The sequence below is a fragment of the Brachyistius frenatus genome, unplaced genomic scaffold (assembly GCF_029030835.1).
Source record: "Brachyistius frenatus isolate BFR_SWC_R1_liver_20210118 unplaced genomic scaffold, ASM2903083v1 Contig_4, whole genome shotgun sequence".
Classification (NCBI taxonomy): Eukaryota; Metazoa; Chordata; class Actinopteri; family Embiotocidae; genus Brachyistius; species Brachyistius frenatus.
In genome coordinates this window covers 5,556,023-5,571,148 of record NW_027210603.1, presented here as the reverse complement: position 1 = coordinate 5,571,148, position 15,126 = coordinate 5,556,023, and the positions used below count along the sequence as shown (strand labels likewise).

Genomic DNA, 15,126 nt, shown 5'->3' with positions numbered 1-15,126 from the left:
GGTTGGAGGCAGTACATTGTCATGTTGTGATTGAACAAACACAGAGGTTGATGCATTCTTTGTTGTCTGGATCTGAGAATTTAGCATTTCATGAAGCCTCTGTTGAATCCTCACTCTCTGGCTTTATGAAGCTAAAAAAAAGGGGGTTGGTCTGAACAGGTAACTTCTCAGATAGAGATAATGGAAATGTCAAGTGGACCACATCTTTGATATATCCATTTGTAAAAGCTAACATTTTCTGTGCTAAATCAGTCTCAATTACTTCACCTAACCAGTCAGTTACCCAGATGAGAAATGTACATGTTCTGTGGCAATCTATGTTAAATTCGGTGCCTCAACAGTTAATTGCAAATCATAAAAACCTGCAGCAGGTGGTGAGATTAAGACTGTCACTCACCGTTTGCTGGTTTAAGACTAACGCAGGAAGGATTACAGTGTGTATTACAGGAAGAAACCTGGGCATGATCGGATACTAATATAAATCTGTTTTCCTCAGAGAGCAGTTAATCAGTGAGTAAATAAGAACATGTGGCACACCAAATGAGTTGAAATTGGAAAGTATCCACCCACATATATATCCAGTGTTTTTCCCTTTAAACTCATTTTTGACAGTGTTTGCTTCCAGTTCCATTACACATTACTTGGAACATAAACATATCTCCGGAGTTATTTTATGTCCATTTATGAGAAAAAGTTAGCAACACTTCCACACTGAATTCTCACAAAATGAGACCCTGGTTGATAAAAAAAATCTCACGTCAACAGCATCACATCTCCCAGGATCAGAAGAAAAGCCCATCATCCCTTTGCCGGGAGCTGTTTGGGATGAATGTCACCTTTTCTGTGAGCCTATTTTCCTGATGGTCTGTCAGAAGAGCAAATTGACAGTTGGCCCTTGCAGGTGCCTCATTCTTTAACTAAGAAGGCACTTAAAAGCGCAGACACCCATCAAGGCTAATATTTCACTCTTCTATGATGTGCAAATCTGCAACTGCAACCACTATATACTGTATATCTGGATATATATCCAAAACTATTGGGGTGATTTCAAAATACGGCAAGCTGAAGCGTCACATCTCAACTGTTGTGCCAGTTTTGGAAGAACTGCTTCCTGTATTAAGTTTAACCGAGTATCGCAGACAACAAGCAAATTGTGTAATACATACACGAGGCGTATTACTGTCACATGGGAAAAAACAGCCACATGGAAACCCACATGGTTAGAGTCTGGAAACAAAAACCTTGGTTAGGATTAATGGATAAGCACATGGTTAGGGTTATAAAAAAAAATTAAAAAAAAATTAATAAAACAAGACCTGCCTCTGGTAACGTATGTATTATTCTTAAATCTAGACAATGTCAGTTCATGAAAATCTGGCGAGTAGTTTTTTTGTAATCCTGCAGATAAACAGACAAACCACACAAAAAAACATAATCTCCTTGGTGGAGGCCAATTTTTCCGCCACATTCCTAGAACTGGGCACACTGGGACTCACACCTACAGAAAAGGCTAATTAGGAGTATCTTTAAGGAATAAACCTCTGGCTATTTTAAGTAATACATTACAATGATATTCAACTACTGAAACAGTATATGTCCAGAAAGAATTAATACACTGAATTGTCTGTCATTTTTCAGTAATACATTTACTCAATGTGTTGCCAAGAGTTAGAAAATATAAGCACTCTTATAAATATCAATTAAATATGTAGCCATCACCAGCAGTCCAACCAGGTCTCATCCCGTAGCATCAAATGCTGCATTTTGACACATAATGCACACACAACACAGTACAACTACATCACTCCACTGTTTGGCACCCACTCCAACAACCATTTAACATAAAATGCACTTTGCCATAATCAATTCTTCCATCTATTTACACAACCTTCTGAAGCCAAAGATGTGTGTTTGAGAGAAGGGCTCACTTGGGCCACTGAATGCTTAGCTGCGTTTGGCAGGCTTCAGTATCTCATGGATGCTCAGCGACAGTCTGGCTAAAAGCCTGTTCATGCTGTAATGCCCAAATAAGCATGTTTCTCTACTGGGAGAAGGTCAGTGACTAACCATGAAGGTTAGATTTATCATCATTTGTCAAAGCTCATCACCACTTTACACCCCTCAACAAGTGACATCTTATACCAGCTCCCATTAACAGATGCCTCCACTGAGAGGAAGTCTATTTGAGTCTCATAACCAAAGGCCAGCACAAACCATGGCAAGGCATTATCATCAGATATGTCACATGTCTGTGATTCTCTCGTGAAATGACAAGGAAAGACGCAAGGAGGGTGACATGGAATACATAACAGCTGCTGTATGAAGACACACAACTTCATATGATATTTATAAAGGTGGTCTGTGGGTTAAAATGACAGATGGGACAAATCAATACTTATGAATTAAGAATAAGTCCCTGCTTTGACAGGAGTTTGGACACGACAGCAATATGTAAATGTCAGTGCAAAGTAATAGTGGAAGGTAATGGGTGGGGGAGCTTGATCAAACCAAGAACAAGGAGGTTTGCATCGCTGCATACATCAAAATCCACATAGAAATGATTTCTCTGTTTATTTTACTTTAGCAAAAGTAAAAACACCCAATAATTATTGAAAGAATGAATTTGGTTTGGAAAATTGTGTACTTTCTGGCTCTACGGTTGCAGTCACTTTTTAATGCAAAGCAAGAAATGTGACAAAGAATCGTATCATATTTTTCTGTTCCACTGAGTTACATCAAAAGGCCAAAATGGAAAAGACACAAAAAGATAACAGAAAACAGATGAATCACAACAACGCTCATGCCTTTAGTAAGGATGGGCACGGGTCCATTGAAATTATGTAAAAGAGCTTCCGTCGAAATTCAATGGCTTGGATGTTTGCGGCTCTTATATCATCTTTGTTGGAATGAAAAGAAATGCACTGCTGGAAAATGTGCATTATGCACATAGGGTACGGTGCAAAACATAAGCCCCAAGAAAAACAGATACTGTATATCCATGATTGAAGATGTGTTTTGACACAAATTGCCCTGAAAATGATCAAATATGCCAAGTAGCTCATTCCTACTGATGTCTGCTCTGTTCTGCTGAGTTCGTGCTGCTGCTCTCCGTGCCTTAATCTTCCATGTAGGCACATTCTTTGACAAATGTCGTCCTGACTGAACTACGACAACAAGTACAAGGCTTTAGTGTGTGAATCAGTCTCTGCTGAATGGTATCATGTACAAAAGCATTGCAAAATGGAATTTATATCATATAAATTGTCAGAGAAAGCCAAAGAGGTTTGCTGATCTCTGAACACTCAGCCCTCCACACAGACCCTCTCACACTTAGCACACCGAGCTCCATGGGGTCTTCTACATTTGGGGATGACATTTTCCTTGATAATGAATTGGTCAATAGGCAGTGCTTTTAAATATTTTGATCTTTTATGTCGAATATAACCTGCTCAAAACAGACAGCGCCTGCCTGTGTGTTTTCAGTTTCTGTTCACTGGTGTACCTTCCCCTGGGACCCTCCAGTAACACACATATAACATAGGCCAGTATGTCAATAGTTATGTTCACAAAGCAGCTGGATGTTTACAAGAACGCATGGTTAAAAAAGCGAGTATATCAACAGCCTAACACTCTATATTGATTCATCGCTGGAACTCTGTGTATGCACAGAGCTGGAAGTGCATTTTGCAAGAGTTATGAAGCTGTGCTTATACAGGGTTCTCTTTTATTAATGTGAATCATTCTACTGAGTGCATGTGCCTGATTTTTATCCCTGCTTTGCTACTCATGTGGCCCCCCATTAATTACCTGTTTGCCCCTCTAACTAGGCTTACAGTGTTTTATGAATAACAGGGTGCCGCATCACCAAGGTTCTTCAACACTATCAGAGCATTTGACATTATACGCTATTACTATGCCCAGCTGTGATTATTTATAGTGTGTGTATGATAAATGTATCACCTGCAAACCATTTCCAGCAGTGATATGGTTCTATCTGTCTTATTTCAATTAAGTATCAACAGAGACACCTTGTTTATCCATAGAGATTATCTATTTCAACCTTCTCACTTTATGCACGCCGGTGCATCTTCACAACAGGGATCCATTCGTCATCTATTCAGTTGATGTGCTAGTTATCTGCCAGATTTTCCGTTTATCTTTTTGGGCTCAAAACAGATATTAGCCGAACGCACACATGCCTTGGAAGCCATGTGTAATGTGTACAGAAAGCCAATAGTATAAAATGCTTGAGTCCTGGCACTTTCAGATCGCTGCTTACTTTTGGCATAGCATTAAACAAAATCAATGATTGTTTTCTCTAAATTGCTCCCCCAAATTTCTAGCATTCAATCATTTCTTTTGGCAGTTGTGTCTGTTTAGAAAGTTTGAGGGTCATGGTTGTAAAAAAAAAATGCATAACAAAACTATAAAAAAAAATGAATACTTGATAAACTGAGGAGTTCAGATGGCTTTTAATGTCCGATTCTTTTAAGACGAAGTTAAAATGAATTAATATGAGCGAAAAATTCAGACACTTTTTTTTTTTTTCCAGTTAAAGGCACATAAGATTTGCCACCATAAATTGAAGTAGGGATAGTTGATGTGAACTCTCTAAACCATAATAAAATTAATCAGGAGAAAATTTCAAGTGTCTCGAATGGCCATCTTCTTCTCTGCAGCATTATGTTTTGTGGCCACTTAATAACTGTAAACCTACAGTACCCACTACCTGCCTGCTTTGAATCTAATGCTGTCTGCCTGTTGTTACACGCGACAGGAAGAGGTACACACATTAACATAACATTAAGTCACTGTGTGCAGTGCATGGTTTAAAAATCCATTTCCATTTAAATTCCTGACAAATAGCAGGATACGTTTTATGTCTCTTAATTTGTCATCAAATCAAGTTGTTAATGGTACGACAAATTCATTACTGTTCGTTGAGAGTCACGCTGGTCCAACACCTCCTCCATTAACCTTTTATTATAAAACAACTGTCAAGTAATAGAGAGAACAATGTACAGCGTTTACAGAAGCTGAGTGCCTCTGTAATTATCTGTTCCTCTTAACTGTTGAATAATGTAAAGGTGATACATAAAAGTGTGCCGGTACATTAATCACAGCAACACCTGTTTCTGCATACAGAGTGATATAAAACGGCATTAAACTGTGCAGCATCTGGAATTGTCTGTGCAATTCTTTGCAAAAGATAAAATACTTCAAAGCCATAAAAAACTGCAGCACTATACAGTATAACCTGTTTTCTTACAGGTTTATCCCTGCTTTGGAGTGAAAGATAAAAAATCATGTCGAAGGCATCTCAAATGTATTGATATTTTCACTCAATGGAAGAAAGACTGATGACATCTCGAGGCACATCAGTCGTCTCATTCTATTTTCACTTAGCAGAACAAAGTGAGATGAGTTTTTCCCGGGGAAACAGATGTCTACATGTATTTAATTTAAGGACATTTTGCTGGTAGTCTGTATAAAATTCAATATCTAATTCAGATGACCTACAGCACTCACACTTACTGAATGCTTGCAGAAATGCCTTTCGATGCACATCCAATGTGATTGCTGGATACTGGCTCCAATGCACACTGAGACTTTGTTAAAGTCAAGAGGTAAAAAACAATTAACTCTCCTCAGACATGTCAACAAATCTTCTCCACAAACAGTGAAGTAAAACCTGTGGGGGTTTCTCTCCTGGTTGTGTCTTGCATCATTTTCTCAACCCATGCTCCACTATGGTGTCCCAGTTTACATTTTCTGGCACGTGTGTGTTAAAAAAAGAAAGCAACATGTTTACTTCATTCCTTCAGGAACCTACTTCCTGCAAGTTTAACATAAAACATAAACCTTCATATTTTCATGGTTTATAGCCTCCAATAGCACTGACTTGACCCAGCAGCTCAGGCAGACCCAGCACTTGTCCTGTGAACACCCCCAAACAGATCAGGATGGAGTTGAACTGGCCGATGAAACCTCTGATATGTCTCGGGGAAATTTCTCCCAGGTACATGGGGAGGGCACTCAGAGCTATACCTGTCACAAAAAAATATAATATATCAACATCTGGAAAGGACACACAGACAGATTTATGTTTGCATGGCCTAAACACTCCTCTCACCAGTGGAAAAAAACATTTTACTGTTCAATGACTTGAAACTGTGGGGCATTGTCATGGATACTTCATTAGATGGTCTGTACATCTGAAGTGGTCGGCACTAAAAGAACATTAAATCCTTAAACTGTTTCAGCTCAAATCAATTTCCACAGTTTGCAAATTGTAAACAAGTGATTGTGCTCTTTGGTGAGCGTGTCTAGTAATTTCAGTAAGCAGCAACTCATTGATGTTGATGCAGAGGTACTCTAGCCCTTTTTCCATAACACAACAAGCTATGTTCAATGTTAAGTGGATGCAATGAATCGGATGTTACCAAAACTGAGGAGTACCTCAGTATTAAGGCCTCACAATCTCTTGAGGACCTGGGCACCACTTGTCAGACATGGAAAATAAGTGTGTTTTACTTGCATGTTTCACATATCTGATAAGAAGTCATTGTCTTGTTGTAATTTGATCTCCCTAAAACGGGTGTCCTCAAGCAACATAGCCCACAATGTCAGGGATAAATGAGCACTGATGTTCGGCTCCTCCTCTGTGACTGCAGACGAGCACTCAGAAGAAAAAGTAATCAAAGTCTTGATTCTTATAGGACACCACCAGTAAACTCATATTTGACGAGTAAACTATCAACGATCGCTCTCAATTCCCACAGCTTTTTCTTTTCCCTCAGGGTGAGGGAGTAACACCAAAAGCCCAGATTAATCTTGCTGATTTCCACCTTTATTATATTTTTTTTTTTCCAGGAGGAAATAGCTTTAGCTGAACAAACCTCTTGAGAAATTAATCTATAAACCTTCATCATATTTGAAGAAATACATAAGAAAGGAGCATTGTTTTAATACAATATACACATTATTTCTCTGAGGCAGCGTTCAGTAACTCAGGTATACAGTGTGTGTATTTGTTTGGAGGATCGACTGTTCAAGGTTTATCGTGGAATCGCTTTTATTATATGGTTAAACAAAATAAGCTTCATGTTATTGTTGTAAACTGCCTGATTGGTGGTGAGTATAAAAACACATACTTCTTCAGCGTGGTAGTGTAAACACTTACCAGAGTCCACCCCCATAATTAGCCGGCCGATGATGAACATCTCGAATGATCTTGACATCTCACCAAAGGACAGCAGAAGAGCAGCAATTACAGCAAAGCTGTTATTCACCAGGAGGGTTCTCTTTCTAAATACAATAAGAGAATATGGTGAGAAAATGCTGCATTTAAAAACCATGTATACACATAAAAAAGACATCTTATACAAATCCTAATTAATTTAAATTCATTTTATTAATGATGTATGTACAATGATTTACTTTTGATACAAAATAAATCTGACATGTGTCAAAACATTTCAGCCAAGGTTTTGCAGGCTTTTAAAAAGAGTTATTGAGTGGCTTTTGTGGCTTTAAGAGGATAAAGAAAAGAGTGGACATGTAGAATCTTTAAGGCCATCCGAGCAGACAAATCAGCTTTCCATGGGTGGATGCTTGTGCCAAACCAACAAAAAGCAACTAATAAAGGATCAATTCTTATTTGTTCTGGCAATTTTTTTTGAAGCTTTAAGGTGAAAACAATGAAATCGAGAATAGTAACAAATGTTTATATATGTAAATCCATCCTCCCGCAAAACACGGCCGTCTGTCATCTGTGCGAACAGCTTAACGCGACCTATGTTTGTATCGTGCAACCTCTTGTGTCATAGTAACTGTGACAGAAGCAAAGGAGGAAGTCAGGCAAAGTAGTATAAAGAGTCACAAGGAGGGCATGGTCGGGTTGGAAGGATGGATCAAATACAGCACTTTTACCCCAGAGTGTATGTATGTATGTGTCCTATGTGAAGAGTCAACATAAAATTATGATAACTTACATATTTAAATGAACTTATATTTACTACTATGTTACGACTTAACTTACATCACAAACCTAACACAACTAACTAACATACTTATTTTTACCCAAACATAATCTGGTTCTGATGCTAATTACGTAGTTTTGGTGCCCAAAGCTAACCAAACTACAAACATTTCAACAATAATACATATTTATTATTGTTACCGTGATGGTACTCAACAACGATCATAGCCTATATTATATTTTTGGTAAATGGGTTATTCTGTCACTTAGGTATGAGGACTTGTTGGTCTCATAGAGGGCGCTGAAAATACTCATATGTCATTGGAAATTTCACATGAGGATCTGTTGAAAAATGTGCCTGAAAACCTAAACCATTTGATTATCACCATCTGTTATGGTGTTACATTATATCAACCTAATCACGCGTGTGGTTGGATTGTAGCCCGCTCCTCAAAGAAGACAGACTCTTGTACGGGTTTTTGAGAGGATCTGAAGGCCAGACTGGATTTGATCTCTCCTCCATAACTGATACTTCAAAGAGACTCAAACTAATGGTGATCTCAAGCCGCTTTCATCCACTTGTTACATAAAACAATCTGGTTCATTACAAGGATGTTGCCCTCAGATGACCGACAAACTGGGACAACTGTATGATAACTAATTATATAGTTTCACCTCAGTATTGGAAAAAAACACACAAAAAAACAGGGCAGGGCAGGGTCAATGTAAAGTCTTCCATCTAAGTGCTGTTACCGTGTGTGCCCTGTGCTTCACAACAAGAACAAATATTGCTGTTGAAGTCTGGCTGTCATATTTACACTTTGCACGGGATTTTTCCTTGGCTTACTCTGAATATGACAAGAAACCGCGGATAACCTGGTAAGTATCAAGGACCCCTTCGAACCCTTCCACTCCAAAACCAGACTTAAATTGGCCCTTGAAACCAACAAAGGTATGACATGTATCTTATTTATTGACTGAACATCTCCTCAATCCTTATGGTCCAAAGTTATTACAAGAAATACTGAACCGAGGCTACTTTAAAGCTGATCTTTACAGTGATTCTTATTATTTTTATCTACCATTATTTACCCATAGGTTTAAACTGCACTGTGTTTAAGGATGGACATGGATTTATTCATTATCAGTTCTGTACGATTGCATAGTAGAGATTTACTCTTTTCTGTACAGATGAAACTGAAAAGCCTGACAGAGTTTATGTAAAGTCAAGAAAGAAGACAGGATAGTTGAAGCCATTTAAGGGGATTTTTTTTTTTTGGAGCTGTTGGTGTGGTTTCTGAAATGATTCTAAAATGACATAAACACACTTTTGAAGTAATGTATTTGGCCATAAATGTATAGTAATGTCTTCTTATCCTCTCTTCATTCTCAAAATGATTTCTTAGATGAAATATACATCATTAAAGAGGGAAACATTTACAATGGCTTCACTGGCAAACTTTTAATGAATCACTTGGTCATTCTTTGAAGTACTTTTCTTTTCCATTCCTCGATGAGTCTTCATCTGCTAATATGTATTCAACCCTTCTCCCTGACATCTGAATTTCAACCTTTCCAAGACTCTGGGCCAAACTACCAGCTGGCCCACAGATGTCTTCCTAATCAACACAGTGATGATCGCCACTTGAGAAATCCAAGGTGAATCTTGAGGGCATCTTAATTTTCTCAAATGACTGAACAAAAGCTTCATAAGTCTTTCCTTGCTCTGAGAGTGACACCCTCATCATTAGTGGATAATAGATTCTTTTGAAAGTATATAATTTCAGAGCACTGGGGTTATTTTGTCAGTGCCTGAGTTTGTCCCTGGAGGAGTAGGAGGAAACACAGCTCTGCAGTCCTGCACCAAAGAACCCCGCTGAGCTGAAACCTGAGAAACTCATCACACTGTCTGCAAAGATTGGATCTCATAGTGCAGAATAAATTGTATAAGCTAACACCGCTCAGTCAGAAGCAAATCACTATTTCTCCAGCTCCTCCTCACATTAATGCCCTTGGAGTCTATATATGAGTAACTGTTCCTTTGTCTATCAGTCAGAGAAAAATATCCCAAAACACAAGACTACACAATGACTCTAAATGGAGGCTGAGACGAGCACCGAGTATAAATCAACTTCATTACTGCCGGTACTTTACAGGACTGTCTGTCTCGCTCACTGAGCCATCAGGTAAATTAGGAGAAAACAAGCCAGGCTTAGTCTTGAGTATTCAACCCGGTATCACAGCAAAGATGCCCGTCCACAACAGTAAAACGTGAGATAGCAATGCTTTGCGATAGCTAGGCATGAAAATTACACGTTTTCCTCTAGGGGATGAAAATGAAACCTACAGCATGCTTACAATATGTGATTTACAGGAAAATGAAAACTTTAGCAAAAACACATGGTCGGGTTTACTAAAAAACACACATGGTTGGGGTTAGGAAAAGAACATGGTTAGGGTTTGGATAACTAAAGAAAAAGATTACCTCCTTGATTTGAACCTCAACTGATGCCAAGTGTTTAAAAGTACACTATAGGACAAATGTTGGTACATAATATGGCTATATTGTACCAAGTTAAGCATCGATCGAAGTTTAAATTTGGAAAGAAAAAAACGTGCTTTGCTATTGTCAGCAACATTAGCAAACAAACTTAAAACTACTATCAGATTTTAATTCAAATGTTCCTAAACTGTAAGAAATATGTAAAATTGCAATCAGAAAAGATACATTTAGCTATAAGAACAACACAGAGTCCTGCAGTAGATGGTGTGACCCTGACAGAGCCCTGATCTTAACATTATAGACTGCCTGGGATTACATGAAGACACACTGAGAGATAGAATTTCCTGCCCCTCCAAGGCTGCCTGCATTGGGGAAACACTGTTCATGATACTCGGCTAAGCCCAAAGTTAATAGGCTCCCAGATCAAATCCCCAGGGCTGTACAATTGCGGGAAAGATACATTATTCGAAGCACATATGATTCCACTCACCTTCCCAATACTTTGAGTATTATAGAGACAGATAGCGCTCCAAAAAGGCCTCCAATAGAAAATATGGACACTGTGACGGACCAGAGGATGGTGGCTGTCTCTGCTGAAATAGGCTCCCCATATCTCTCAATCCACGTCTTATTGTAGAAAGCTTTAATGTACTGCAGATTAAAGACCAACAGAGAGAAAGACATCTTTCAAACAGATGGTAACAATCAAATGTAAAAACAGCTCTTAAAACTGAAAATGCAAGAACCTGGAACCTAGCCATCGCAAAGCGTTGCTATCTCACGTTTTGCTGTTGTGGACGGGCATCTTTGTTGTGATACCAGGTTGAAAACTCAGACAAGGCCTGGCTTGTTTTCTCCTAACCTGGAACCTGGACATTTGCTTTTCATGCTGCTTTATGACCCAGATTTTGACATAAAAAAATGGTTGTCAAGAAAGGAGTACCCAATCATATGAGGTATTCTTACTCATTTAGGTGTATAGATATGTGGGATGATTTACAATGTAAATGTGTCTGTTTAATGTAGTGTTAATATACTGCATAGTTTTATATTTGTCTGTAAAAAAAAAAAAGGCACTCAATCACAGAGAAAGCCATTTTTGGTGTGTATGTGTGTGAAATACATAATTATCAATGGACTTAATGTGTTTAATTGCATTCACTCAAAATTTCTAAATGTGGTCTGGTAACCCCAGAAAATAAACAACATTATGTCAAAGTATTGATTGTGGTGCATGCTACAATAAACCAGTGAGTACAGTTTTTGAAATTATTGGCATTTGTGTGAAAGCATTAAGTTTTGACTGTGTTCTCGTCATGGATGATGGCATCTGGAAAAGCATAAAAAACAAAACGGCTTTGACTTTCATGTCATAGCTGCAACTCCCTTGAACAATTATACAGCCAGAGAACATTAAAACAGGCCACTTTCCTGACGGTGCTGAAAAGAGTAATGGCATTGGTCCCATAGTGACTTCAGGGTCTGCTGTGATTCAGCTGTCATGTGGCTGTAATTACAAGCATTATGCATAACAGTTCCGAGTGCCAGTTTTGTTTTCACATGAGAATAAAAAGTTACCTTTGATGTGACTTCAGAGCTACGGAAATATATCAGTGTGTATATATATTTGTTTTATGCGGTAAAAAGAAAGGAAGAAGAGGGTCACAGGTTACACTGGTTTCCACAGGGCTTTCATCACCCTTCTCCCTATTTTCATTGCAGACCAGCCAACTTACATGGAAAAGATCAATAATTACCAAGTATATTAACTACTTAATCATTTCCTGCAAGCAGACACTAAGCTCAGTCAGTAATGTGTTCACCCAAAACTTCCTCTTAACATTTTTTCCTGAACAGCATCCTTTCCTCTAAACACAATCAGTGTAACTTGGTAGTTACCAGACAAATCAGGTTATGTGAAATCAGTTTAACTGTATTTATGTGCACTGGTTACTGTCAGTGGTCAGTGAACAGCTTTTTTCTTTCTTCTGCCCTTATCATATATGTAAGATTTGAAATACATAAATGAAACAAGTCAAAGAAAAAACAGTGAAATGCAATGCACACTATTTGTATTTCCTTTTTATATACATATTTACTGTCATATTCATTATATTTTCTTAGTTTAATATAAAAACACAACAAAAAAATATATACTGAGGAGTGGTGTTACTGTAGAGAAAACATACACTGTCCATGTCAAAATGAAAATCAACTGTCTAATCACTATTGGGGGCGTGACCATGGGCGTGGCTTAGCGCCACTGACCTTACAGGTGGCCTGTAAATGGACAGGAGAGGTTGTCACTGCTTGTCTTGATCTTTCCTTTTATGACACTGCACTGCTATCACAGCCGTTCTTCCCGTGTAATCCATGCACATGTGAGCTTGTAAAAAAGCTGATTAGAAAGCCAGTAAAGGCCAAGAAAATTTGTTTTGCTGAAAAGATGTTTAGCTGGGGAAATTGAATTTCTGCAGAAAAGACACTCAGTGTAACCACTGATGGCTAAATTCCCATCACCTTGCCATTTATTGGAACTATAATGAAAAATTAGTGAAGAGTAAGTGTTTATTGTTCCTGCTTTTTATGTAGGAGGCAAGAAAAGACGCTTGTACTCTCATTATATATTTAAGGCCTGATTTCTAAACAGCTAAATTTTTGTTAAAATTCAATGGACATACAATTTTAATTCTAATTTAACTGCCAATATTTTGAGATGGTTCACTGCATGCTACAAGTAGACCACCTGATTTGAATATGATCAGCCCATTAATTGTAATGTATCAGTTGTCATCATTCCCATAAGTATGCTTCCAACTGGGCCAACTGCACCCACTATGCACTCTAGTGGCCATAGTAATTTAACCCATACTCATCCCAGGTGTTGTTTAGTGAAAGCCCACTGGTGTCTCAGACAAACACACAAAGTGCCTTAGGTTAAGGCAAGAAACCACATGGTTTGGTTTACTAGAAGATAATGGTATGTGTTAAACTAAGTATGCTCCTTGAATAAAGTAATGTATGTTAACTTATTTGCGTTACTTCAAATGAATCCACGTTGACTTGATTTGTGAGGTAATAAAACACCTGTCACCTGGGTGAAAGTCCCATGTTCAATCCATTCAACCACACCTGACTTCCTTCTTTGTGTGTTTCTCTGTGACGCCAGCGGCTTTGAGAAAACAGTATTAGCCTTTTTGACGTCACGCTACAAAGTATAAAGAGTTACTAAACACTTTCACCCTGGAGAACGCTGTTCTTGTCCCACGTAAAAACAAAACTCAACGTCAGCTTATGTCCATAAATTAACTTATGTGCATATATCTCGTAAATTGTGTAAATTTTGTAAGTACCCTCTTTAAACCTAAACCACAAACTTTCCCTAAATAAAACCAAACTTTGGCCATGTCACAATGGTAACCACATGTTTATTGTTACCATTACCATTACAACGGGTCTGGTACACCTGCCACTGGTACTCTCCAACGATCATATATGTTGTTGGTTATATTAATAACTGCCTCCTGAGCTGAGTAGGAGGTGGAGGAGGGGCCTAAAAGCCATATCTGTTCTCCTGTTCACACCTGATAACTCATTCAGAGGGCTGATCACATCTGAAGCATGTGTGTGGACCTGCTGTGCATGAGGAAAACTGAGTGTTGGTTTATAGATTTCATATGATGGAGAGCTTACTGTGTTTTAGTGGACTGTAAAACAGCATGAGTAATGTGTGTATTTTTCCTGTCTATTCTGTAACAGACAGGAAAAATACACACATTACTCATGCTGTTATTTACATTGTAAGAAACTTTGGCATTATGGTGTATTCTGTTATACATTTACAAATGAGCTCATGTTGGGAGCACACAGGAGGCTCCTTGAAGATCATAACTGTCTGGCATAAATGGAAAACATACATAAAAGAGTAAAAATGCTTGTTACAACTGGCTCAATCACAGCAACATTAGGGATTAGCAAAAATTGGATAAACCAACTATCACATTTGGGAGAGAGGGAGAGAGTGGAAGGAGACATTTTAAAACCTTGTCAGGTGCCATTGATTGGTCAGGAGAATTGTGTTGGTTAGACTTCCTAAAAGTCACCATTAAAGCAAGCAGATATACAGACACACCAGTGGCTCTAACACCTTTTCCTCAAAAAAGCCTGCCTTAACCAGGCATTTAATTTTTCAGCAACAAACATCGATGTAAATGTTGCAGGAACACCACCCTGATCCCTGAGGGGGCATCTGCCCACATGTTATCCAATCAATCAATAATGATGTTTTATTTTAACAGAAAACAAACCCACGCTGTACTTTTGTTTCACACACAAAAACCAAAGGGTACAAACTGCCTTAAATAGGACTGTGCTTACAGACAATGGGATCACAAAAACTGAAATTACAATTCCTGGTGTTAAATGAATTTGTCCCAATAAACACCACAAAGTGTCTGAGGAAAGTAATGTATCTACACACAAAGCGGCAAAAACAAGCTCTCTCCACGCAAACAAGCACTTAACAAAGTAAGTAGCAAGTACATTTCATTTCAGCTAGGCAATTTAATTGCCATCAATCATCATAAGATGCATACAACGAAAAGGACAAGCTAGCAACAACACAAAGTTTTAAAACTACTCA

At 38.3% G+C, this 15,126-nt stretch overlaps 1 protein-coding gene across 3 annotated transcripts in view; it reads right to left on the bottom strand.

The window, feature by feature from the left end:
* slc2a9l2 (solute carrier family 2 member 9, like 2) overlaps positions 1-15,126 on the bottom strand; it is a 91,581-nt gene that overhangs the window by 62,485 nt on the left and 13,970 nt on the right. For all 3 annotated transcript variants that reach the window (XM_069712515.1, XM_069712523.1, XM_069712505.1), the window contains exons 4-6: positions 10,975-11,135; positions 7,184-7,308; positions 5,903-6,048 (exon numbers count right to left, since the gene is read on the bottom strand). In XM_069712515.1, coding sequence (XP_069568616.1) covers positions 5,903-6,048; positions 7,184-7,308; positions 10,975-11,135 — 432 coding nt within the window. The remainder of the gene's footprint in view (positions 1-5,902; positions 6,049-7,183; positions 7,309-10,974; positions 11,136-15,126) is intronic.